This window comes from Wyeomyia smithii, chromosome 1 (genome assembly GCF_029784165.1).
Source record: "Wyeomyia smithii strain HCP4-BCI-WySm-NY-G18 chromosome 1, ASM2978416v1, whole genome shotgun sequence".
In the NCBI taxonomy this organism is placed as follows: domain Eukaryota; kingdom Metazoa; phylum Arthropoda; class Insecta; order Diptera; family Culicidae; genus Wyeomyia; species Wyeomyia smithii.
The window spans coordinates 11,057,382-11,083,816 of NC_073694.1; the positions used below are offsets into that span (position 1 = coordinate 11,057,382).

The window sequence follows — 26,435 nt, forward strand, 5'->3', positions numbered from 1 at the left end:
ACCTCCGTGGAGTGAGATTGACAGTGAAGTGAAATTGAGAATAGGACAAGTGAAATGAGATTGTTTCCCAGCTCAAAAATGTCTAAGTCCCAGAAAGTCGTGTTACCCGCTTTTTAGATAACACCAGATCTTGACGTGTTCTGCATTTCCAAGACATTCGGCATAAAAAAAATGTTTTTTTCGGTATCGAAAATTTCCTGAACTAGTTTGCATTTTTTTCATCGGGCAAAAAAAAATTAAAAATTGACCGCTTTAAGGCACGGATCAAATTCTGATTCGCTTCGTTACTGAAGAATAAATCCAATATTTACCATTGGATCACAAAACAATCAACTTCAAGACTTATGGCAGCTTCGTGGAATCATTTCACAGTTCAAAATGGTCGTGAAATAATTCCACGCGAAGCGTCGCTTTTTCCGTTCTCACATCACTGATATGACACTCATAATAACCCAGATTCCACGGCAGATGTCACTTTGCGACGTTTTTCTCACTTACGTGAGTCCCGTAATAGGATTTTGTTCACTTCACTCTGATTTCACCGTGAAGTGACTCCCGTAATAAGCACCAATTACTCACTCTGTGTGAGAGAAAGTTTGAAGTTTACCTCACCACGCATCGGCAATTGATTGCCTAAATTGCTAATGTATTTTTCCACAGAGGTTACCGTAAGAGAAGGGTTAAAGTAGGGAAATCTGGGGAGTCTGAGAATTAACCCATGCCATCGACGGTCTGATTCGACTATGATTCGAAACTATGACCATCTGCTTGACATAGCGGACCTTGAGGCTACGCAACAGCCCTTTTTACTGTTAGTTTGAACTGGTTTCAAATCATAGAATCCAGTACAATTTGGTAGTTACTAGACAAACAACACACATTTTAATGTGTTGGTTTAGCTCGGTTAAAAAAATAACAATTTATTAACTTTTGTTTTTCTCTGTGTATTGTGCATTGCCCCAACAGCCTTTTTCTGGCATATCGGTGTTATTCTGATCCACATGGTGTAGTACAATTTACACATCACTGAGATATACCAGACACATCTGTGCGTGATCCCAATCTGATTTGTCGTTTCTTCTTAAAGAATCACTAGCATGTAGGAAAATATCTCCCACTGCGAAAACAACTACTGAAGAGAGTGTATCTGAGAAGCTCGGAAAAAACACCGCTGTAGAATCTGAAATTTTTTCCAGAGAGATAATAAAATGGCGTGAGCTTCGCACAAGTACATAACACACAATAATTACACAACAGAGCTACTGCTGTGCTTTAACTGTGTGTCTTTAAAGCATATATCAAATTTGCAGCCACCCATTACGCATGTCTGCTCTTCGAATGTTATCGAATTTATCTCAGTTGTGCTCACCGCGGTGTACTTCCTATTTATTTTTACTAGAGTGACAGCAGCAAGTGTGTAAATTTTTCCGCGAACGGCAGAAACACAACACAAAGCAAAAAGAAGAGTGATGTAAACAAGAGGGGGTTTTAATTTAAAAAAATACATGATGTTTTGCTATACTAACCGATGACCGACCTTTTGGTAGGCACTTCGTAATTTGTCTTACACACCAAATTTTATTTGCTGGAAACCAGCAAAATTTTGCTGATTTTTGGTGTGCTGTGTTTCCAGCAATCTGTTCAGCAAAATGAAATTTGCGGATTATTCAGTAATGCTCAATTGCATAAAAATGACAGATCGTTTGCTGCATGTTCAGTAACACAAAATACAAATTGCTGATTGTCAGCTATGACAATTTGCTGTACATTCAGCAAAGCATAAATCAATTTACTGGTTAACCAGTTAGTTCAAGGGAACCATGTTTCCCTCAGGCACCAGCTTCCATCCGCCCATCGGATCATAGCCAAATTACTGTTGAACTAGAGATGTATGATTATCATTTCAACCTTTAAGTTCATCTAGCCCTACAGTGGCTTAGCTATGGTCCCATATCCGCTATCAGGAGCTTAGAGATGATCTGGTACCAGCTGCACAGCGATTTGGCGCGTTTTACTAATGACAGCTTGACGTTAAATATTTTGACATATCAATTCTTTCGCTGGATTCCAGCAAACATTCATTTACTGTTTTCTGTTCAGCAAATAGATTTGCTGTATTTTTGCGAATCACTGAATCGATTACTGGTTTTCAGTGAATTTATCAATGAAAAAATACTGGTTTACAGCAAAAATAAAATTACTGAACGAAATTCAGTAAACTGTAGAACTTTAATTTTGCTGGTTTCCAGCAAATAAAATTTGGTGTGTAGATCTCTACGAGTTTCCTTTGATTTTCAAATTTTTCACTAACTGGCAAGTAGTGCACAAAGTTACATTGCTTTTGCTTTTTGTGGGAAATATAACCCTGGTTACGTGTCATGAGAGATCCCTGTCAGATGTGAAAAAAAGTATTAATTCCGAAGACATTGAAGCGCGTGTGAAGAAATGGAAGCCTAACAGTCGGTTGATTACTCGCACCCGATTAAATGTATTTGCTGGGATTTTTTTAATAATCGAGGGGGCCCGTTTGAAAGATTTCTTATGTATGAAAACATTGTTTCGTATTATTATCTGTTGATTTAAAATGCTTTTTAGGGGAGTAACTTCACGGTGAAATCAGAGTGAAGTAAAGACAGCCTTAGGGGACGTAGGTAAGGAAAACGTCGCAAAGTGACATCTGCTGTGGAATCAGGGTTATTATAAGTGTCATATCACGGAAGTGAAAACGGAAAAAGTGACGTTTCGCGTGGAATTATTTTACGACCATTTTGAACGGTGAAATTACTTCATGAAGATGAGGCAGGTTCGAAAATCGATTGATTTGTGATGATAATGTGTATATGTATTCATTTTTCTGTAACAAGACGAAACTTTTTTTAGAAAAAACGGCTTCTTGGAAATCAGAAATTTTTGAGCTGCGGCCGTAAGGAACGTAAGGGAAAAAAATTGATCCTTGAATTTCATTCAGTGGTGGGACCGTTCCCAAACCACGTGGTCATAAAGAGAGGGACGGGGGGGGGGGGGGTGTCAAAAGACCACGCATGGGGGTGGGGGTTTAACGAAATGACCACGTGGTCTTTTTTCCTGACTTATAATTTATTGTTGCCACCAAGTCAAGAGCAAAAGCTTTTGCATTTTAGAAATATAGAATGTACTGAATGTTTAATAACAAAAATTTCAAAAAATTTAAGCGAATTTCTGCCTCTTGACAAATGAAAACACCTCGTGGTTAAAGTCGCAAGGGGTGGGGGGGTTGACTAACGGGGGGTACGGGGGGTATAAAAAGGGATCAAAATATGACCACGTGGTTTAGGAACGGCCCCCAAGTACCTAAATTAAGGAAGTGGAGAGGTACCGTAAATTATTAAACAGATGCGGGTACAAACTATATGTATGATAGCATCACTCATCAAAGTGAATCCTGATGCAGCGTACTCTTCCTTGCTCACAAAAATTCCTTTTCTGTGACCTTTGTGGAGATGCGGTGGTTAAGACTATCTCCAAGTAGCAGCTCCATTCAATGTACATATTGACGAAAACTTTGGGAAATGATACAAGAATTTGAATAATTTCCTACACTCCACTCTTTGACTACAATCTTGTAAGTTTTGTAATTTCTTGAGCAATAAATTGAAATTGAAGGAGATAGAATCAAAAAGAAATAACATGTTGCGAGCAGAACTTCTTGCTTATAAGACTGCCATTTTGCCATGTTTAGATTTTGAAGATGTTATATGGTGGATAAAATATTACAAAACACGTTAAAACAGATGATGCATGACAAAAACATATAACTAAAGAATAAACAATAAATAAATGAAAAAATCTGACGAACAAAATGACAAAAAATATCATTTTCGTTAATTGCATGTTAAACTGAATGACAAAATAATAAAAAATGCGAAAAAAAAACAAAACAGTAGAAACCACTAGAAAAGACCAAACAAGATGAGAAGAACGACAAATTAGCATTTGGGGCTGAGAAGAAAGTCTACAAATAAAAATTAACACATTTTTAGAAACTACAAGAACACTCCAAACAAGAAAAATAGTTTTCCTAACATACTACAATATGTGAATATATTTTTTAATCTGAAAATAACGAAAAGCTGTTGCAGACGCAGTCAGAATCATTCAACTGAGTGCTTCTGAGTTACTTATTCTACTACATAAATCCTTCATGTGGTCAATATTACTTTATGTGAAATAAAGATTTAAAAATACCTATATGTTTCGAATTAAAGTTTTGTGCTGGATACACCTCACTCATATCTTACTTTAAGAAAAAGAATCTAATGCATACTCGAATTTACACTCGTGTCTTAAGATTACAACCATGTACTTTCCTCCATTGAGATTTCTAGAGGCAAACTTGCAAAGACAAAAATTTAAAAACGAAAAAGTCTTTCAACTCTTATCACATTGTGCTTCATTTAGAAAGGTCATCTGAGTCAGCCGGAACACAAACCGGATGACTGCGAAACGCTGCTTGCTCGCTATATGCTGGAAGCAAATTACTCATTTCAATCGCTTTTAAGATGTATTATATAAAGTAGTTTCGCTACTCACAAATTAATCCAATCGAGTAAAACACGCACAATAATATCAGAGCGAAAACCAACTAGAATTAGTATGTCACCATTGAAAAACTGTAACTTTAAAGTTCGAGTGTGAAAACTTATGACAGTGTCCGGCATAGCCTGCTTGGTTTCACCACACAGCCGCTGGCACGCTAACGCTAACGCTAGAAGTTTACAAATTCGCTCACTTAAACTCTAGATGAAAAGGTCGAAATACTTTTCTTTCATGCAATGACACTCAAGTATGAAGACGAATTGTAGGACCATTTCTTTCTAATTATTTTCTTCCTTTTCTGTGCGAATTAACCGCTTCGCCGTTCGTGTATTCAAACATTCACAATTGTCGCTCGCTCTCTGGTCTTTCTCATACACAAAAAACTCGACGAGTTAAATTCTTCACGAACATTGTTTCACATGATATCCATACCATATATAGGCTGTTATACGAATATGCTAAAACAGAGCTAAAAAATAGAACGAACTTACCGACAATTTACATAAAGTCAAAATTGGCATCGTCGAACGGTGCCTGGTTCGGGTTCGGGTTAAGATTGGGCCGCTGGCCACCCATCTGTCCCATCGGGTTCGGATTACCCATGCCCATCTGCTGCCTGAATTGGGGATTCGGCTGCTGCTGCAGTAGGTGGCGCAGTCCCGGATTGTTGGACAGCACCGGGCGCATCATTCGTTGATTCTGCAGGCCAACGTTCATCTGCTAGATTAAAGATTCTTTCATTGGGTTTCTTGAAATTAATTTTCAGCTAGATTACCGCCATATTCCCCATCGGTCCACCCATGTTACGCTGTTGCTGCTGCTGCTGTTGTTGTTGCTGTTGCTGCTGTTGCAGTAACATTTTATACTGCTCCTGCTGGGACATTTGCATGCCCGGATCCTGCATCTGTTGGTTACCCATTTGGCCGTAATTGTTGAACTGATCCTGCTGCATCTGTTGTTCCGGCGAAAACATTTGCTGTAACGGTAGTACTGAACTTAGACGATAAAGAATCGAGAGAGAGCATTGCTTACGGTAACCATTCCACCCATTCGAGGTCCCTGCTGCATACCACCACCGGGTACCATCTGCCCAGGGCCCGGTACCATTTGACCTGGACCTGGGCCCATTGGGCCACCCATCATCTGCTGGTTGGCTTGCTGCTGCTGAACTTGCTGCTGCTGTTGTTGCTGCTGCTGAGGATTCATTCCACCTTGAGGAACCTGCATCCCCATGCCGGAACCCTGTCCGGCCTGTTGCTGGTTGGCAGCTTGTATGGTTTTGTTCTGCATAATCACCTTTTTCAGCCGATCCACGAATGCCACCTGGTTGTTGGGAATGAAACCCAAATAGGCTTTCTTTTCCGCCGTGTACAGAAGAATGAGAACCTTTATGTCACAGCTGGGGGACGTGGTGAAGTGTACACATCCCGCCTATTGCCGTGAGAAATTGAAAAAAAAAATCAGGACAGTTCAAAAAAAGAATGAATCAGTCACTTACAAAGCCAGAACCCATAACCTTGGACAACGCATCCAGGGCCTCACAAGGGGACGGCATGAAGACGACCGTTTTCGACTCCTTGATGTACTGACCACCGGCGCTGCCCACCAGCGCTTTGGGCATCAACTGCATGATAAGCCGGGGAGGCCAGTTATCCGCTTTTCTGTAAAAAAGAACATTATTATTCTCACAAAAGTCTTATTTTTGTATCATACTCACATTTCCGGTTCCCCATCGCGAATGTTGGCAGTAACGGAGCAAGGCAGTTGACGGGTTACCTTGGCCGCATCGTTTTTGTTTGGCTTCTCGATCCACTCCAGTGTTCCGCTCCAGATTCGCTCCCGTGGCAGTTGGCCGGGCTGTCCCATCTGCTGCCCCGGACCGGGGCCCATTTGCTGTTGCTGTTGTTGTTGCTGCTGTTGCTGAGAGACACCCGGACCTCCCATCTGGCCTTGGTTTGGCATACCACCCTGTTGTTGCTGCTGCTGTTGCTGATTAACGCCACCGATTTGGCTCATTTGCCCTCCAGGAATGCCCATTGGGTTTTGCATGTTTTGGTTCTGCATGTTGGCTTGCTGCTGTGCCAGCAACTGTTGCTGCATCATGCTCTGCTGCTGTGGGTTCGGTTGACCCTGCTGTTGTTGTTGTTGCTGTTGCTGGAGGCAATTATTGACAAACTGCATCCGCAACTGAGGATTATTCATTTGATTCATCTGCTGCTGTTGGGCGGTCATAGTATGAGGTGGAGTGGTCAGTTGAGAAATTAGTACCGAATTAGTCTGGGCATTGTTTCCGACCATTTGATTTTGTGGCTGTTGTTGCTGCTGCTGCTGCTGATTAGGATTACCATTCATGCCTCCCGGCTGCATGAAGTTCCGTCCTTGCGCTTGGGGAGGGGCCATCCAGCGCATCTGCTGCTGCTGCTGTTGGGGTAATTGTTGCTGTTGCTGCTGTTGTTGTTGCTGCTGCTGCTGCTGCTGCTGTTGCAATTGTTGCTGATAATTCATGGTATTGAGATTTTGCTGCTGATTTGGTATTTGATTGACGAACATTTGATTGTTCATGTGACCCTGAGGGAAATTCATACGGCATTGTTGCTGTTGCTGCTGCTGCTGTTGTTGTTGCTGCTGTTGCAGTTGTTGTTGCATAGCAACTTGTTGCGGTGTCATTGCTCCCCTCATAGCCGGATTGTTACCCATTCCAGCAATATGATTCACATTGTCCATAACATTTTGAACTGATTGTTGCTGCTGCTGTTGTTGCTGCTGTTGTTGTTGCTGTTGCTGCTGCTGTTGTTGCTGATTAGGATTGGGACTGGGCATATTACCAGGCTGCTGTTGCTGCTGCTGAGAGTGGTGCATATTATTAACCGGAGGGCTAATCGGGCGTTCTTTAAGACTGAAACCCTTCAACAGCACCAGGTGACGTGGATCTTTACAATAATTTTTCGTACTAGAAGAGCTCAAATCCCCTCCAGACTTTTCAAACAATTGAAACAAAATCGGAATCTTTCTCGGCGAAATAATGGACAGATTAATATTTTTCTCATGAAAAAGCGCCACCAGCTGTTCGACATTTTTGTTCTCATAGGCACAGCATTCGGTCACGTACATCGAGTAGGGTGAGCTGGCCGCAATCAGAATGCAGTACTTGTGCACCTTCATTCCGTTCCCCCCGGTTGACGCTTCACGCAGCTCATCAAAATCGTCAAAGCAAACCAAAGCCGTTGCCAGTCCTTCGGCCAGATTAGCATTCGATTCGCTCTTACCACCACTCAGCTCCAGGCGGTCGATCGCTCCCAGCACTTTGTGGGCGCTGTTGTACGGACCAAAAGTGGTGCAGCAAATCCCGGGCAGGCTTTGAGCCGTCTTGTACACCACGATGCCGTACTGGTTTCCGTTCTTGTCGGTCGAATAGCTATCGTTCCGTTCGTCCGTCACGGTACTCTGAGAAAAGTATTCCAACGTTGGCACGATGTAGTTGCTTTTCATATCGTTTATGTAGGCCCCATTGATGGCGGTGCCCTCAATCACGAACAATATCTCCGAAGACATTTTTTTTTATTTCGATCAATAACACACTGATGATTCAGAAAGCAGGAAAAAAAATCCCGTACTGTTCACAAACTTGTATAGCTTAACTTAAAAACACATTTCGTTCACTTCCGCTGAGGACACTTTTATTGTCCGGAACAAATTCCTCCAGTAATACTACTTTTTGCTACGCCGCAAAAACTACAAAAATTATAAACCCGGAACGAACGAAGACGTCGATACTATGCTCCCACATAAACATCTTTTTTGACATATCGATTTGGCTGCGTACCTGCCAATTCATTACAGGCTTGCAGCGGTTTTCGGCGGATCGCAGTACAAAACCATTTAATGCCAGAACTGAATCTTAAGCACGCCAAGGAGATTTCAAAGTAACGCACCTGGTAAAAAAATATTTCAACATAACATTTACAGCTACCGTAAACGTATGTAAACTTGCAACAGTTTAACTCAGTTTATTATTGTTGGATATACAACAATTGAACATTGAGAACTATGGCCAAGAACAGTAAAAAGAAACATGGTTTTTGCTACTTTTACAATATATATCTTAAGCCTTATTTAGAGTTTCAAGCCAAGTGAAAATGTCATAGCAGCCAATTTTCACTTCGATCGGAGTGTAGATTCGTGAATTTCGCTTCACTTAAACTGTGAACTGCAGGCTGGTGAAATACCTGTGTGTTCCACAAACGGGTTTTCACGACAGATTTCACTAGCGAAAATTTCACTCGTCTGATTTTTCACTTCGCTTGGAACTGTAAACTATGCTTTAATCTAGGGGTAAGATACTTTTGATATATTGCGAAATATTTCCAATATTCAATATTAAAAAGTATTTACCGTTCCATTTTCGGGCACCCCTCAATCTATATCATAGCTCACTGCCGTTAGATCAAGCGTTACATTATCGTTTGGAGGTTGTCAATTAACAGATAAACGATAAATATCAAAATATATCAACCAATATCGTGTAATATTATCGAAATATTTTTCATAAATATAAAGATGTCTAGCCCCTACGCATTAACAGTAAACTTTTGAGTATCTTTTCCTTCTGTTTTGAGTTCGTAACGATAACTTGCATTGAAGGATCTTTGTCAGCAATGCTCCAAAGCAACAATAATAATTATAATGAAGTTATGATTTTTTTTGATAAACCCTTATACTGCCGCTATTCGCATAATAGTCCTATGTAAAAGTTGCGAGTCCTGAGTAAATTTTGCGAAAATGGGTCCATTTTGGCATGTTTTTCAAGAATAGCCATTAAAAAAGTGAGGTTTGTTTCCCACAACCTCGATTTAAATGGCTACTCTTGCAGAGCATACCCATTTTCGCAAAAAAAAACAAGAAAACATAGGACTCTTACATAGGACTGTTATACGAACAGCGGTAGTATATTATGTTGTATTTATGTTATTGTTTTCCTAAAGCCTGTATTACACTCTTTGACCAAGCGTCAAATATTTGGCACTTTTTGACAGATAAAAATTTGGTCAAAGATAATTGTTTGTCACTCTTCAATTTTAACATGGGGCAAACACGGGCAAACAACAACCATGATGTCAAATAAATTTGACCATTATGTCAGAAGATCAAATATTTGACCATTAGACAAAGAGTGTACTACAGGCTTAATGCTGTATTATACTCTTTGACCAAGTGTCAAATATTTGTCACTTTTTGACAGATGAAAATTTGGTCAAAGATTATTGTTTGTCACTCTCCAACTTTTAAATGTGGCAAACACGGGCAAACAACAACCATGATGTTAAATAAATTTGACCATTATGCAGGGGCAAGACAGCTTTTATCTGAGTTAATCTTATGCTTGGGAAAAACTCTAATTCACTCAATATTACTCCGAAATTCTCAGATGAGTACCTTGAAAACAAGATAATTATGTGAATGCTGAGATTGAGCAACATTCATGTTTATATTCGCGGTGGAGAAAAAGTTTAAAGATGGATATTCAGAGTCACGAGAGTTACTCAGACTTGCTCTGTAATTTTAAGATTTACTCAGAAAAACTCGGAAAAACTCAACTTTACTCACTTTTATCTGAGTTGCTTTTTTGCTTGGGAGTAACCCGGTTAAAAGTTCGTTAAAAGTAGAATTCATAGGCTAATCAGGCAATTTAACGATCATGAATATAATTCTATTCAGCTCAATTTTTAAGTAATTAACCGTACTTTCAAGTTCGCGTTTGTTGAATAAACTCTGAGTAGCATGCAAAGCATCTTCTAACCCGAACTAGAAAGGTCACATTAAGTTCGGATAGGTCGCTAACAGAGCGCTATTCAGCTTGAAAAAAAAAACATCAAAAAACTTAAAACAAAAATCAATTTGCAATTTTTCAATTCCCTCACTCATCATTCGTGTTGGTATAATGCCATGATAATCATTTACCGAAAAAATCTAGATCAGAAGATCAGAGATCTGATTTCTCTTCGTTACCTACACGTTCATAGCTAGGAACATACCGGCTCTATCTTTTAGCTTGGAAGTTCAGATAAAGTGCAGGCGGAACCTCATGCGAACTAGGAAGTTCAGGAAAGGCTGACGCGGAACTTATTCTAAAATTTCTAGCCCAGAAAAAGTACACGCGGAACGCTATGTGAACTTAAGTCTGATAGTTCTCTATATGGAGCCTTTCGAGGTCTGGTCTGCAAATCCTAATGAGGTAATACCACATTCATAAGACATACGTAACACTCAGGAAGAAATCTTCCAAAAACGTTGGTACAAAATGAACCACTCGAATGGTACCACACTCTGAATAAAATCACTGTTTGAGTTGTTTTTGAAGGCAGTGTACCTGCGCAGCCCTGCATTTGTCTCGTTCCTACTCTAAAAATGCTGCATTGATTTTGTAAATAACTTTTTGACAGTTCCTTATGGGGTTTTCTTTGGGGCTCGGTAAGGCCGAGAAAAAGAAAATTTATTTGGTTCATTATTTATCGAGCAGTTGGACGGGGCGAGGTACGGAGTACTATGGGGCAACGTGTACCAGAAAAAAACGCCAGTGTTACGTATGTCTTATGTATGTGGTAATCAGTGGTGGGCACCATTCCGCTAATTCGCTAATTCGCTAATTAGCGACGCTAAAATTCAGTTAGCGATTTAGCGATTTCGCTAATTTTTGAGCTGGTTAGCGAAACTGTTAGCGTCGCTAAAATTTTTGCCTTCGAAACGCTTATCGCTAATTCGCTAAATTTTGTGCAGAAGCGACAATAGAAATATTTAGAAAAACTGTGAACTTATGATGGCGTAAGTAAATTGCTTCGAAAGATGCACATACTTTACTGCGAAAGTTACTCTTGTCAGTTTTTTTACCCTAGAATGGAGTTCCAGTTATCGTACAAGCCACAGGAGCATTTTGAAAAACAAGCACAAAGTCTAGATTGAATTTTTGGCACACCAAGAACTTTGATGAATTGCAATGCGCTTGAAATTATGACAACTTTGGTTCTATTTTTTCGATTCAGGTATTAATTGAATTTTCATGAAAACATTCCTAAGAGTATCTATTTTCAATGCAAGCTAAATAACTTTTGTTATTCTTGTTTTTTACAAAATCAAATATGAATACCGTTTCGTGAACCTCTTACTGTAAATAGCTTTAAAAAGTAATTGTTTTCGTTTATTTAACCGAAACAGATCAAAGTGGTCCAAATCTTACAAAACATGAGCAATAAATATAGCGAAATGACTATTTACATATTAAAAAGTTAGCGATTAGCGATTAGCGAAAGTTCCGCTAATGTGGGTTTAGCGTTTAGCGTTTAGCGATTATCGAGCTAAATTTTCCGGTTAGCGACTTAGCGATTAGCGTCGCTAAATTTTCGGTTAGCGGTGCCCACCACTGGTGGTAATACATTTCATACGAAATTCAGTGCCGAATTGGGAGAAAGGGTGCGATATAACAAGGACGATCACTCCTATCAATAGTGATATGTCTGCCACTAGTACCTAGACTAAAGAAGAGGCATGCCACAAAAGATCAATACCATGGTCGCAGTGGACCAAATGTTACAAAAAAAACTAGTTGTTAGGCACGTTTTATGGTTATTGATTACCCGAAAAAAAATAACATGAAAAAATCGTAAGAGTTGCTGTAATTGTACATAGTTATACCATAATTTAACTACGTTTTTCATTGTAAATACAACAATTTTACGTTAAATATCATTGTCCAGAACAATAAAAAACGTTGTTTTTGTCATTTTTACCATGAAAAAGGGGGGTTGTTATGTATCTTAACAGCATTTTTCAGGTATTTTCCCCATACATTTAGAAGTCACTGACATTGTTTTTCATGGTAAAAATATCCGGACTACTTCGTGATTAGGGCGAATCTTACAATGACTACATAGCTCAAAAAAGACAAACAAAGTTTTCACTTACAAATTTAAATCCTAAATAACAGTGGAACAATATATTTGTTATCCAAATACTCTACTAAAAGCAAAATTGTTCTAGCTTTGTACATGGTGAACATAAAACTTGAATTTCAGTCGCTTTACATTGCTTATTCGAGAATTTATAGTTTCGCCTTTTACTATGCAACTTTTTTAATCTGCTCGAATGTATCGCCCTTTACTTTGCGCCTTATTTAGATCTGCTCGACAGTATCGCCCTTTACTATGCGCCTTATTATGATTTGCTCGACAGTATCGCTCTTTACTATGCGCCTTATTTTAATTTACTCGACAGTATCGCCCTTTACTATACGTCGTGTTTACGTTATTGTGTTGGAATACGCCCTTTGCTATTAATGTTCATTTTGTTGACAACTTTGATTTCGCCCACTCATAAAGACTGATAAAAAGGCTATTTGACTTTGCTTCTTAAGAAGACGACTATCTTCTTATATTTATTCTTCACTTGAACTGAAGGCTGCTACCTTCTCAAGCAACTCTACTAGCGACAACTAGTGATGGGAAACTTACCGATACTTATCGATAATATCGATAAGTTCCAGTCATCGATATTATCGTTAACTTTTTGACGTTAACGATAGTTATCGATATTATAAGGACGAGCAAGTCAGTGCGGCTGGTTACTGGAGCAGACCTAGAAGGAGGAGACCTCACCTACCCTACCCCAGGAGTTGCTTTTGCCGCTAGGTGTTTGTTGGATGCTGCTATACGACAAAATTTAGCATTGTTGGTGGTGCGAAGGTTCGCCCCGCGTGTCACTGAGTTTCTGAGAAAAAATGGTAGCTAACTAGGTATTTATAGTTTTCAATTTCCTAAGAACAGATAAATTGGACAACTTAGTACTGGAAAACCTAAAAAAATATCCAAAATTTTTCCCCATCTCATAAGAAGCATTGATACGGCATGCTTACTCTTGTAATAAGATGGACTTGCATAGCGGCAGTCTATTTGTAGTTCTCTGGTAATCGTTTAGTTTAACTTGGAACTGTTTACTTTTGAAGTATCGGTTACCCAACAAACAATTTTAGTTCCACTAAATTCCTCCGAATGTAGCTTCATGTAATCAATCAACAAAATTGTCGCACCGAAAAAAAGTGTCCTGATTTATACAGGGCTCACCCTCACAATGTTTGAGAAAGGCAAAATTTTGTCAATTTTCAATATGGCAGGAATTTCACGAAAGATTAATCAATTTTGATGACCGGTTTCATTTTACTGTAAAACTATCCTAGTTTCCTAGTATTACTTGGGACCTTGGTGTGACCAACCTACACCCGACATGTTTCGGATTTCAGGAGTGTGTGTCGAAGTGTACATTTTTGCAACGCATAGATCGTTTAAGGCAACTAAATTGTCTACCTAAAATACTTCATTTAAAAAACCTGAGATCACCAATATTTTTTAGAAATCACTTTTTGTTCTTAACCCTCTAGTGCCCAAGCTAATTTTCAGACGAGCTTCGAAAAAATCACTATGAATCTTTAAAATCTTTAAAATCATTTAAGTATTGATTGAAGCTTTTTAGAGGTGTAACTGGAGACCGTCTAAAGGCGGCACTGGGCACTAGAGGGTTAAAACTATATTTTTTCAGTGTAGGATGTTAAACTTATTTTTTTTATATTTTTGAAAGAAAGTTCAGATAATTTTTGAAAAGTTATCCTTTGATAACCATTCTATATCTCTCGTCTTTACTTGGATATATTGATTTATAAGAAGATTCAAATACAGTTAGGTTTCCTTATGCGGGGGATATATACCTCGTGAAACAACCGCGTTTCTCAGCGAGCCGTTAAATAAACCACTTTAATTAAAAAATTCGCGTAAAAAACCATGGTCATTTGAAAATCAGCGTATATATTTAACCTCCAAAATAAAATCTGCGGAAAAAAATGTGACTTTTTCAAATGTTAGTCCAGTTAAATTTTCAAATGCGAATTTGCAAAGCTGTTTTGGGACTATGAAGCTGCTGATATTTGTTCGATTTTTCGCATAAGAGAGTGAAGGAAAGAAATATTCCTGCTTTGGTCAACACGCATACTCTGACAATCTATACGAGAGCCCTTTTTGAGCATCGTAGTCGCTAATAAGACCGACACACCCACATGTTTATTGAGTTCGACTAGGGTGCTGCAAGCTCAAAAAAAAATTGTACCCAACAGGGAAAAAAAACCGTCAAAATCTTCACCCATACTTAATTAATTCTTACCTCGAAGATTCCTTGGCGAATTTTCAATCTTTAGGTACCAATGAACTAGAAATAAATTCTAAATTTTTGGCAACATATAAACCTTAGAGAAACAAAATTTCAGAAAAAGTTCTACGCGTTGTAAAAATGTACACTTTGACACACACTCCTGAAATCCGAAACATTTCCAGTGTCCCTTGGTCACGTCCAGTTCTCAGGTAATACTAGGAAACTAGGATAGTTTTCCAGTAAAATGAAACCTGTTTCGTCAAAATTGATTCATTTTTCGTGATGTTTTGGCCATTTAAATATTGATAAAATTTTGCCTGCTTCAATTATTTTGTCTACCCCCCCATGGTGTCCCTAATTATACAACCTTTAAAATGAACTTCGGCTTGAAACTACTCCGTTGAAAGCACTTCCGGTGTAAGACTTTGTGCCCGAAGACTTTTCAAAACAAACTATTTAACTCGTCCGGTTGTTCGCAGTATCGTATAATTTGTCATTCACTGTCTCTGATTTTCGCAGATTTACACTAAGATCGCTTTTTACGCGGTTTTTTCACGCGGGTTCCGGAATTTATGCGGTTTATTTTACGCGGATTCCGGAATTTACGCGAATTCCAGAATTTACGCGGTATTTTTTTTACGTGGATTTCGGTTTCTCTTCACTCGGATCGCAAAAATAACGCAGGTTTTTTTTACGCGGATTCCGAAATTTACGCGGTTATTTTTACGCGGTTTGATATCCATTTTGGGCGATATTTCCCATCACTAGCGACAACTAGTAATCTGAGATTCGAATTTGGATCTTGCTTTGCTACCTCACTTCTGTCGACCCGGTTACATTAGCGATTGCTAAATCATGTTTGACGAAATCTCGCCTCACTCTCTCTTCTTTCGTTCCACGAACGCTCTTTTCTTTTGTTTCACGAACGCTAAACCAATCTCACATCAAAGGGTTGCTCAAAAGTATTTCTACATGTTTTCTTACATTGACATACACAAGTATTAATATAATTTTAAAATTGTAAATCATATTCTTCAACAAAGACGAAGTCAAGTTTCGCCTTTTACTAACTTAAACAACAAAAAGGGCGTATTTCTCATTCTACTTCGTTTTGATATAAAGTAGATTTCGCCCTTAACAAATATCGTACTTTTTAATAGTTAGAAAAGAGCTACATTATTTTTTCAAAGTTTGAAGGTAGATAGTAGCTCACTTCCTACATTTTCGGTAAAATCTCTATTTGTTTACAATTTGTTAGATTCGCCCTTATCACGAAGTACTCCGGATATTGTCGCTGGTAGATGCAACAACGTTTTTTGTTGTTGAAACATAATAATGACAAGAATCGTTTGCAAGCTTACAGTAAAAATACCATGTTTTTTATGACTACAATAAAAAACATTGTTCCTTTACTGTTCTCACCGCAAAATGCATCGTAAATTTTTTTCGAATATGCGAGAGTACTTTCATTTAACAGCTCGGAGTGGATTTGTTTGCCCCAATTTCCTTACTCCTCAGAATTTTTAATCGCACCCTTTTATTCGTTCACGCTAGAGTTTACATTTGAATTTGGCTGCGTGCTGATGTTATTATTTTGGCATTACAAGAAATGCCGGAATTCGTTTTATTTGCGGCAAATTGTGCGTTAAAATAAATAACACAAGTTAACTATTTTTTCAAGTTAAAATCGTCTACCTCAAGCCAAGCACCCGAAACCTGAGCCGGTAACAAACATGTCCGGTATGCCCGAGAAGATCTGTCGTATCTGTGTGGAGACGGCTAAACCATCCCGCCTGGCCAGTTTGTTTGAGCAGACTGTCGAAAACCAACCGCTGTACGAAGTGCTGTCGATGGTGGGAAACGTGTCAATTGCGGTCGTCGATGGTCTCCCGAGGTTCTGCTGCAAACGGTGTTTGCGGAACGTTGAGATTGCCTATAAGCTACGAGTGTTGTGCCAAGAAAATGATCGTAAACTTCGAGAGGTATTGAGTGAGAAACTTCAACCTGTTGAGGGTGTAAAAGTAGATTGTGCGGTAAAATCGAGGTAAGAACTAGTTTTGTTGGTTGAATTAATAATAAAAACTCATATCTTGCAGTACGCAACATGAAGAAGAAGCGCAGCTGCCGAGGTCTAGAACTGAACACCCCTTCAGAAGAATCCAACAACTGCCCACAAAACCTTAAAATGGAAACCGAAGAACTTGAACAAAAAAGGGAACGCACAAAACAGAAAGGTAAATTTCCGGATGTTTTTGATGAAATCCCTGCTAGTAAACTTTGCTGCTGTGGTTGTCGGGCCAGATTTAGCACAGCCGAAGAACTGAAGCTCCATGCTGCAAGCAAACACGCGGTTAACATCATACCCGAACAGGAGCTCGGTGGTCGTTTGCAGTGTGGCGTTTGCTACAAGGTTTTGAACGATAAAAAAACCTACAACAACCATCAGCAAATCGGTAAGGTAAACTTCCGCTGCCGAGTTTGTGGTGATATTTTCACGGCCCGAATTCGTGTTTGCTTGCACTACGAACGACTGCACGGTCCGAACGCCTCTGTGTCGGATCAGTTTCGAACGTGCTGCGGTTGTGGGAAAAAGTTTGACTCTAACGATGATTTAAAGAACCACTCGGATGCGGTGCATCTGCCGGAAAAACCGGCTCCGAATGAAAAGCGACCGTTTGTGTGTGACGTCTGCTATCACAATTTTCCCAACGATTACCGGCTGTACGCGCATCAGTCCCGACGGATCAAGTACGCAAAGGTTCATCAGTGTACGCAGTGTGGCAAGACGTTCATCGGTGCGGGTCTTCTACGGGATCACGAAATCTATCACAGCGGAGAGAAGGCTTTCCAGTGTAAGCTTTGCCCGATGGCGTTCAGCAATAAGGACACCTTTCGGAGGCACGTTCAACGGCACAGAATGCCAGAGGATAAGTTTCAGTGCGAAGTTTGCGACCGACGCTTTAAGACGAGCAAAAATCTCAAGGAACACCTGATTCTACACACTGGCGAGCGGCCACTCGCCTGTCCGCATTGTCCGGCACGCTTCGTGCGTGACAGTTGCCTGAAGTTTCACATTCGAACCCACACCGGGCAGAAAAACTATCCCTGTCCACAGTGCGGTAAACAGTTTCCCTGCAGTTCCGATCTCAATCGGCACGTGCGACTGTTCCACGAAAGGCAAAGGCCCTATCCGTGCTTTTACTGCCCCAAGACGTACCCGAGAAAGGATTACCGCAAGAAACATGTCGAGAGTGTACATGCGACCGAACTGGCGCAGAATCCGGTTCCGCCGTTGGAACTGGCCGGTATTAAACGATGGGCGTGATGAGACAGGTAAATAATAGTTCATTAAGCAGACAGTTTGTGAAGTAGAGAAAGAACGAAAATAAGCGAACTGAAATATGATACAGATTTGGAAAAATATACCGCATCCCGACGGGAAAAAGCCGTTGTTAAAAGTAGAAATTCAGTTCGAGGTAAATTTTAGTCTTTTTTTTTTCAAATATGCATAAAATGCTGTAGGTACTTCAATTGTTTTATTATGTGTATTAAAAGTCAATTTCAAAAGGAGAAAGTAAAGTTTTATGAAACGAGTTGGGATCTAATATTCTTCGAAATCTCGAGTGATTCATCACACGAAAACAGACTTAATTTTTTTTAAATGTACAGATTTTTGAAATGGCAAATTCAAACTCAAATGGTACAACCCTGGCTTCCAGTTTGACATCACAGATCCGATGCAAAGCTGCACACATATAATTTTGGCTGCGTACTTTAAAATCAGTCGCCATGCCAACAGCTTGTTTATGTTTATGCTAACCCGTTTTTGCTCTTATCGTGATATCGTTGATTCCGCCGTTGAAATTCCGAATTCTATAAAAAAAAACCGAAGGAAATGGTAAGTGAATAAGGTAATTTCATTTATCGCTTTATTTATCTTCCGCCAAAACAAATCAGTTTGCGGCACCGGAAAAGCGCCATCAGCTGCGTCAAGCGGCTCTCCGTCGGGACGTGCAAACGGCCAAACAACACGAAAACTATCATCGCGATTTTCAGCAAATCCAACGCAATGGCCAGCGGAGCTTGCAAAAGCGAGCCCAAACGGCTGACCACCATGTACGGCAACTGGAGGCACAGCAACGCGAAGAAACTGTAAATAGGGAGACCCGTCAGCGGCAACTTCAGGTTAGCAACTTTTGCATCCGTTTTATACCAATCTAATCGATTTACAATGCGTTACAGGAAGAGGAAGAACTTGCGCTACGAATACACGAAGCCAACCGACGGCGGATCAACGAGGAGAAACTGCGGCAGCAGTTGCGCGAATCAAATCAAGAGCTTCGCGAGCTGGAATCGAAACTTCGGGCAGCCTACGTTGCGAAAGGCCTCGCGGCACAACAAGCGGAAGCAGAGGCGAGACGCATTGAAGAGCGGATGGCAGCCCAGCGGGAGCAGGAAGAGTTAGAACAACTTCGTCTGAAAAATATGGACTATATTAAGCAGTGCCAGGAGGAGGAATGGAAGCGTAAGCGCGAGCTTCGAGACGTCCTTTACAATCAAATGCAGACTGCGCAGCGTCGGAAGCAGATACTCTACCAAGAGTTCCTCCAGGAGAAAATGTATCTCGATGAAATATGCAAACGTATTCAGGAAGAACAGTTCGAGGAGATTCAACGCAAGATGGAACTGCAGCAACGAACCCGTAAAGAGATGGAATATTTTCAGGAGGCAAAAGAAATCTGGCAGGAACGGCAAAAGTTGGCACTGGCAGAGGAGAACGAGCGCATCCGGCGTTACCTGGAAAGTCGTGACGCAGAACAGGAGGAACAGAACAAGCGAAAGCTACAGAGTGCCCAAACAAGGGAGCGTCTGAACGAAAAAATGGTAGCTGCACTGCAGGCTGACTACGTAAGTTTTTATAATTGGCTAATTTATTACTGGTTAAAATTTGTGCACTTTTTCCAAAAATGTTATCGCAAAAGCATAAACCTTGCGTCGATCGGGCAAAGCCTGCCCGAAGCACTCTAGCAGCTCGGGAGACCGCCGAACCGTCTCGCTAAAGTCCTGAAATGAAATAGATCCATCCCGATCGAGATCCATGCGGTGTAGAATTATATCCACTAGATCCTTAACTGCTTCCTCCGAGTCCTCTTCTTGGTGCTTGATAGTGGCATTCTTTAGCAGAAGCATCATGTGATCCCTCCGAATGATGCCTTCTTTTTGGATATCGTACACCTGAAAGCAGTAGCGGATCTTTTCCTCGAATGTCCCCCTTAGGAAAAGCGACATTGCCAGGGCCCAGGTTTCCATCGTAACGAAGCTGCTGGCACCCTTATCCAGGGCGGCATGAATTCGGCCGATCATAACGCTATCGCTCATTCCCAACACCGTATCGAACACGGTTGTAAATTGCTGCCGGGTGATGAATCGCGGCTGACCACGTCCACCATGCCCTACTTCGTCCTTCAGTAGCTTGTAGTATATCAGCAGAATAGCCTCCAGCTCTCGGGTGGTAAAATGCGTTCGCCGCAGCAGCTGCCGGACGGTGCTGCTGATTCTATTTAGAAAGCGAATCTCTTCGCCCGATTCGAGGGTTAGATCCAGGGACATTTTTTTTCGTTTTTATGATCGATTGAATTCAAAGCAGTGGTTGCTTTGTTACAAAATTGAAACTGAATAATAGTGAAACTATTTTCACAGGATCAAGCCCGCAAACGAGAGGAACTACTGCAGGATTTGTACGCGGCCGAGCTGGACGAGCGGCAGGAGAATCGCATCCAGCACGATCTGGAACAGCAGATGCGGCGTCGCATCGAGGCCCGTCTTGGGCTCGAGCGACAGATGGTGGAAATTGCTTGCCAAAAACAAACAACTGCCGAAGAAGAACGTAAGTTCAAGGACGATCAACTGCGGCTGTGGGCCGAACGCGATAGAATCGAGCAGATGACGGTGGAAAAGCGACGTCTGAAGCTGCTGGAGCATCGTCGAGCGATCCAGGAACTGCTTGAGGACCGACGACGTCGCCGGGCGGACGAGATAAAGGAAACGAGGCAGCAGCAGTTGCAGTTCGAACAGGACGAGAAGCGTCGCCAAGAGATAATCGAAGAGGAGCGCATCAAACTACTGAAGGAGCATGTGACTGCACTGCTGGGCTTTCTTCCGCCGGGCGTGCTGAGGGAAAGCGACAGAGAGCACATTCCGCTACCGAAAGGAAAGTTGGGTTAGAACTAGTTCGAGGAAGGGTTGTAGGGGTAGGTGAAATTTTCAGTAATATATTACAACCGAACACTGTTTCGGGAGGTAAACCGATACAAGTTTGGCTTGGAGTGATAGTCACATCACCTCAAAGATAGGTAATTGTTCATGTTCAGTATCTTCAGCACTGCAAACTACTTACGATAGGTAAGCAAAATAGAAAAGTGAATTAATATTAACTACCCTGAAGTTCGCTACCAGGTATTGTTTGAGGGACCAATGATTGTAGGTAAACTTTTTAAAAGTATAAAAATTCATCGATTCGGGTTAAGCATGATAAAACTACACTCAAGAGCTATCATTACGATATTCTTCAATCTGGTTTTATTGATGGATTAAATTACTAACATCAGCAGTTTTTTGCACTTAGAATGCGGAACGATAAACAAGAGTGACGAGAGTTTATATTTTTGCGTTATACTGTGTCCAGTTGTTCGGATCATTTATTCGTCACTAAGCGCTAATCAGTGTCACGGAAAGTTTTCCAGTAAAAGATTTTTTTTCCGAAGTGAAAAATACAGTTGCCCGTTAAGTAAGTGAAGCGACGCGTGCGGTTAAAAAGAGAGGTGCAAATCATATGAAACTAGCTGACACTGAAAAATCGAAACAAGGGAAATAATGAACCAGCATTCTTTGAAAGGTTCAGTTTCAATTGCTGAAAAGACAATTAGAGTAGAAGAAGAGTGCGGAGTGCCACCTGAGTGTCTTGATAAAATCGGAATGTTTCGCGACTGTAATAGTAAAGAGTACATCAAGAAGAAGTTCCCAACGGAAAAATGGATCGATCAATTGGCTTTCTCCGCATGGCTATGCCATGAAGGTTTGGATATCAAATTGCACAACGAAGGCTGTCTGATGACGGCGAATGGAAACTTCGTGGCCAAGGTACGTCTTGAGAATCCACAGCTAATCACTCAAGCTGTCGATTTTGGCGAGGCAAAAAAGATTTTACTTCAGCAATTACGGATTTTCAAAGTCCTACAGGATGATCTGACGGCAGAACGAAATAAATGGCAGTCTTCGCTAGTGCAGACAATCGAAAGTGTCTTACAACAAACGTCGAAGAACAGAAACAATTTAGAGAATATTCAATTGTATTTTTTATTAAGCACCCATTCTGACAGTTTCAATTTCAGCCAACTTTGCGAAGCAATAAACGAAAACAAATTAATAAGTATAGAATTGCGGTCTACGGCCGCATCATTTCTGGAGTTCGAAGCTCGTAGTACTACAAGAGATAAGGTATTAGCTCTGTTCCACCTTCATCAGTCGAAAACACCCAGTACAGAAATAATCGTCCAATTGCGTAGAATTCTAGATGAAAACGTTTCTGCCCACAGGAAGCAACTTTTGGAAATAGCGCCGATCAGTTTACGAAAGTATCTCAGCAGTTGTAGCAACGATCGAATTATTTTTGTCCAACACAAAGATGTTGCCTTACTCTCTGACATGACCAAAGATCTGAACAAAAAGATGTTTGAGGAACCATTGACTGACCTTGCCGATCGATGGATTGATTCAGTGGAAAAGTTAACAGTCTCAACACTGCATTCCGTTGAAGGTATAATGAATACGACTTTTTATCTGTTGGCAAAAAGTTTGCAAGAATTGATTGCCGAAATCACTAACAAAACAGACCACAGAGCGGAAGATCTCCTCACTAGCACCAGTTGTGGATGGCATTCGATAAACAAGATTACTTGGAAGTCTGAAAATGTTTCCACGAAATGTTTGGAACGGGAATATTTCTTCATCTTCGAGCTCTTGAAGCATTTCGATCTGAATTATGATAGTGAAAAGCAATCCTTCAAGTACACCGTTGAGCGATTTGGAAAACGAAAACAGCATTTAACGTGCCAGCAACTGGCGAGATCTTTAGAACTAGTTTTAAGCGATGAAAACAAGCCTACAAAAATAACTGATGAAAAGTACATTTGGTATTGTCTACTGGATGACGTTCTTTTCCATACTATGCCAGCAGAATATGAATTCGATTGCTTCGAAACATTCTTCGAGGGATATGTAAGTTTTATGATTGGGGCTGGTATTGATCAGATGGAAATGCTTCGTGTTGTTACACACAGTACAACTCGTTTTATGGTACAAACTATGAGCTTCTTGGTACAGAAAGACTGCTCCACAATTGACCACCAGATTTTGCAACAACAGCTTACCCACATAAATGCTAAATCCATTCAATCCACTGTCACTTCAAACGGTTTTCGAAATTTGGTAAAGGAATTCGAAATCTATTGGAAACATAGAGAAGGTATTGTAACTGAAATTACTTCTAAAATTTGTCTTCCGGAGATGGCATCACTGAAGAGAGTTTTGCTGGAAATTGTTTTGGTTGCGTTGGACAAAACTGTAGCTGCAGAAGTTTTGGAATGTTTTTTCAGATCATACTTTGAGCTGTTGATAATTTTAAACAATGTTCGATTCGATTGGTATGTTAAAGCTTTTCCCAACGTTAGCATGACTACGTTAGAGGACCTAAAACTGATTGAGCTGGTCGATAGCAAATGGACCATAACAGGGCATAAAACTTATCGCGTCATTGCAGTGGAAAAATTTGTCAATGCGGCATCATTTTTTTTCGAAAGTTATCCACTCCCAAAGCATTACGTTATCGAAGTTCTACTAACCATGCTATCGTGTGTTAAAAATCAGCTAACGAAAGTTCAGTGTAAATCAGGTCGAAAACTATCCGAAGAGGAACAATTCTGTACGTCTAGCGAGCTTCTTGATGCCGCGAAAAAGTCTTGCGTGTATCTCAGGAAACAACCTGATTATAAATCGTTTGAATTATTTCTGAATGAACTGATCGAACCATTCACAATTGCCATTTAAGATTGTTAAGTCTCGAAAATAGTCTCGAAATAATAAACCACCCTAGAAACAAGATCGCGTTTCTAGTTTATTTCCCAATACCCCGAAATCAGTGGAATTTCCCCAAATTAGAGGAGAATAAAGTGTACTCATGAAGCGACCAAAAAAGTGACTATCATTTACGCAAAGTGACTTAAACCTACCCGTGAGAGACACGGGTTTGTCCCGTTCGATAGTGTGCATAGTTAACTGGCGCGAATACTTATCTGTTGAATAAATAAGTGCGCGTACTTACCAGTGTCCGCTCGATTAGTGCACATATTAAAACGCTACCCGTGAATTATACCGCCTGTAGAAAAGAAGTTTGAGCCCGAAGATACCCGTCCCGCAGTCCGCTGTTCCTGTTGAGAGGAAGCGTTGAATTATGGAAGTTGAAAGTGATTCCCCAGACCCGTTTGGAAATCCTGGACCCAACAATGATAGTAGCTCTCATGCAGAATTTACTAAGGAAATCAATCGCACCAAAAATTCATATTCGAGATTTGTACACGAGGATATCAGTATTGACCAAACTCTGAAGTTGTTCGACACATTAAACAGTTTATAAAAATTAAACAGTAATTAAAATACATTCAATATTTCAACCTATTTATTGAGGACCCGTATTATGGTAAGAATATTTTAATATTTAAATTTTCGATTTTTAATGCTTTTCGACGGTTTCAGAACACACTACGGAAGCGTCTCCGGTTGCTGAGAAAGTGTTTGAAATAAAGTTCCAGAAGCCATTCAAAACCTGGACCAACGATGACAAACAAGAAAAGATACCAAAACTCCTAGCAGGGTTGGCAGCTATTTGGTCTATTCTGGAATCGAAGGATTTTTCAAAAACGGAACAATTTCTCACTCCTCGTTGCATTCAAATTCTTTGCATACTCATCAGTGTGGATCAAGCGACTGAAGGCGTTATGAATCATCTGGCACAAGTTTCAAGTGGACAGGGGAAATCATTGATCTTAGCTCTGACAGCTGCTTTGTTGGCGTTGACTGGGCATGAACCTCGGATAGTTTGTAGCGATGACTATCTGGCATCAAGGGACAGACAAAACTTTCAGCAGTTCTTTTCTACGATTGGAGTTGAAAAGTCCATTGTTTATGGTACAACGCCAAAAATTGCCGATAATGTAATTGATCGTATGGAACTAGGAAATATGTTTACGCAGATGTTGCTTGCTAAAGGAGAGCAGAAACAGAAAGATTGTTTTCTTAAAGATACGCACAATTTTGTCCTACTAGCAGATGGTGTTGATTGTTTTTCATGGTTTGGGAGTACCGTTTATGTCAATGTGGTGTCTATACTGCCGGGTTTGCATTTGATACAGGAGAAAATATGGAATTTTGTATCATCAGGGAAATACTTCATAAATAACATTAACTACACCAGTAGAATCGAGAACCTCGCCAAAGACATCTATAATTACATCGACTCAAACGAAATGATGAAACAGAAAGAACTCCAGGATTTCATTGCCAATGACGAGCTGTTTGATATTTTCATTGATTATAAGGTAGAAACTAAACGCTGTACAAACAAACAACTGTTTGACGAACATCTCAGAAAAATGATTAAGGCTGCTTGTACTGTTTATGAAATTCACCAAAGTTATTACTTTAAACTCAGTCCTAAAGGCACTATTCTCGGCAAATTTGAAAACGAATACCTGAATGAGCATGTTTTCGATTACCAAAATGTGTTTAGGTACTTTCAGCTGCGTTATTCTGACTACAAGACAAAATTGGATAGCGAAGTCAACTACGGTTATTTTCTTTTGCCGTGCGGTTTATTGTCACGCTCCTTCTTATTGAAAAGATATTCCCTACTCCTTGGTGTTTTCAACACGTTCCCAACCACTGAAAAATTATTTGGAGGACTTTTCACCATCAACCAAACGTCGATTTTTCCTCTGCTTTCCAAAATTCGTTTCAATCCCTCACATGATTTTCGCATGTTGGCCGACGGCTTGCAATGGATGACGGCAATCATCAGTCGCATTGAAGCCGTAATTGAAGAAAATCGATCTGTCGTTGTCTATTTTCACTCACGCGATCTGAATGGTTTTCCCGCAGAATATTCGAGTCAATTGAGTAATCTCCATTTTTGGGTTGAAGTTTCAGGCGATTGATGTATCCGGAAAGATTGTTCTACACCGTTGAATATCGTGAAATTTCTTATTCTACATATAAGTATTAATGTATCCACTTATAAGTTAAGACATTTCATTTTTGAGCAATAAAAAAAATCTTGATAGTTGAAACACAAATGTGACACGGTAGTTTTTCTTTTTCAAGTAATCAGCACAAAAAGAAAAAGAAAATCAGCTCAACCCATACGATAAGCAGAGCTTTTTAAGAATGTTCATAACAAAATTATAAAAATAATTCTAACCATCTAATTCTGATCGTTTTCTGCTGAATACCTAACAAAACCTGCTATAATTCGTAATAATCAGTAGATAAATTCAATAGGATTTTTGATACTTTACCTATTAACGAGACCAAGTTTAGATCAAAAGTTGATACAAAAACAGTTT

General features: G+C 40.1%; 5 protein-coding genes across 8 annotated transcripts; 3 read left to right on the forward strand and 2 right to left on the reverse strand.

Moving 5' to 3' along the window:
* Positions 1–4,869: 4,869 nt before the first annotated feature.
* On the reverse strand, positions 4,870–8,369 carry LOC129733501 (mediator of RNA polymerase II transcription subunit 25). 4 transcript variants are annotated; one of them, XM_055695221.1, is made up of 5 exons: positions 6,293–8,369; positions 6,074–6,236; positions 5,608–6,006; positions 5,351–5,527; positions 4,870–5,292 (listed from the first exon to the last, which is right to left on the reverse strand). In XM_055695221.1, the coding sequence occupies exons 1-5, from the start codon at positions 8,125–8,127 to the stop codon at positions 5,074–5,076; spliced, it is 2,793 nt and encodes a 930-aa protein (XP_055551196.1). In that variant the 5' UTR covers positions 8,128–8,369; the 3' UTR covers positions 4,870–5,073. The 4 variants fall into 4 exon arrangements, with proteins under 4 accessions (XP_055551196.1, XP_055551195.1, XP_055551194.1 ...); XM_055695220.1 differs by having other exon boundaries at positions 4,870–5,295; XM_055695219.1 differs by having other exon boundaries at positions 5,351–5,551.
* Positions 8,370–16,362: 7,993 nt separating this feature from the next.
* On the forward strand, positions 16,363–18,440 carry LOC129733579 (zinc finger protein 883-like). The gene is made up of 2 exons (XM_055695225.1): positions 16,363–16,804; positions 16,857–18,440. The coding sequence occupies exon 2, from the start codon at positions 16,865–16,867 to the stop codon at positions 18,083–18,085; it is 1,221 nt and encodes a 406-aa protein (XP_055551200.1). The 5' UTR covers positions 16,363–16,804; positions 16,857–16,864; the 3' UTR covers positions 18,086–18,440.
* An 89-nt stretch (positions 18,441–18,529) lies between these two features.
* Positions 18,530–21,625, forward strand: LOC129733563 (meiosis-specific nuclear structural protein 1-like). The gene is made up of 4 exons (XM_055695224.1): positions 18,530–18,658; positions 18,718–18,945; positions 19,003–19,668; positions 20,461–21,625. Exons 1-4 carry the CDS (start codon positions 18,656–18,658, stop codon positions 20,983–20,985), a joined length of 1,422 nt encoding a protein of 473 aa, XP_055551199.1. The 5' UTR covers positions 18,530–18,655; the 3' UTR covers positions 20,986–21,625.
* LOC129733595 (calaxin-like) lies at positions 19,656–20,411 on the reverse strand. Its single transcript, XM_055695226.1, has one exon. It carries the CDS (start codon positions 20,368–20,370, stop codon positions 19,702–19,704), a length of 669 nt encoding a protein of 222 aa, XP_055551201.1. The 5' UTR covers positions 20,371–20,411; the 3' UTR covers positions 19,656–19,701.
* Positions 21,626–21,633: 8 nt separating the features above from the next.
* LOC129733547 (uncharacterized) lies at positions 21,634–26,046 on the forward strand. Its single transcript, XM_055695223.1, has 2 exons — positions 21,634–24,514; positions 24,571–26,046. The coding sequence occupies exon 1, from the start codon at positions 21,634–21,636 to the stop codon at positions 23,863–23,865; it is 2,232 nt and encodes a 743-aa protein (XP_055551198.1). The 3' UTR covers positions 23,866–24,514; positions 24,571–26,046.
* Positions 26,047–26,435: the final 389 nt, after the last annotated feature.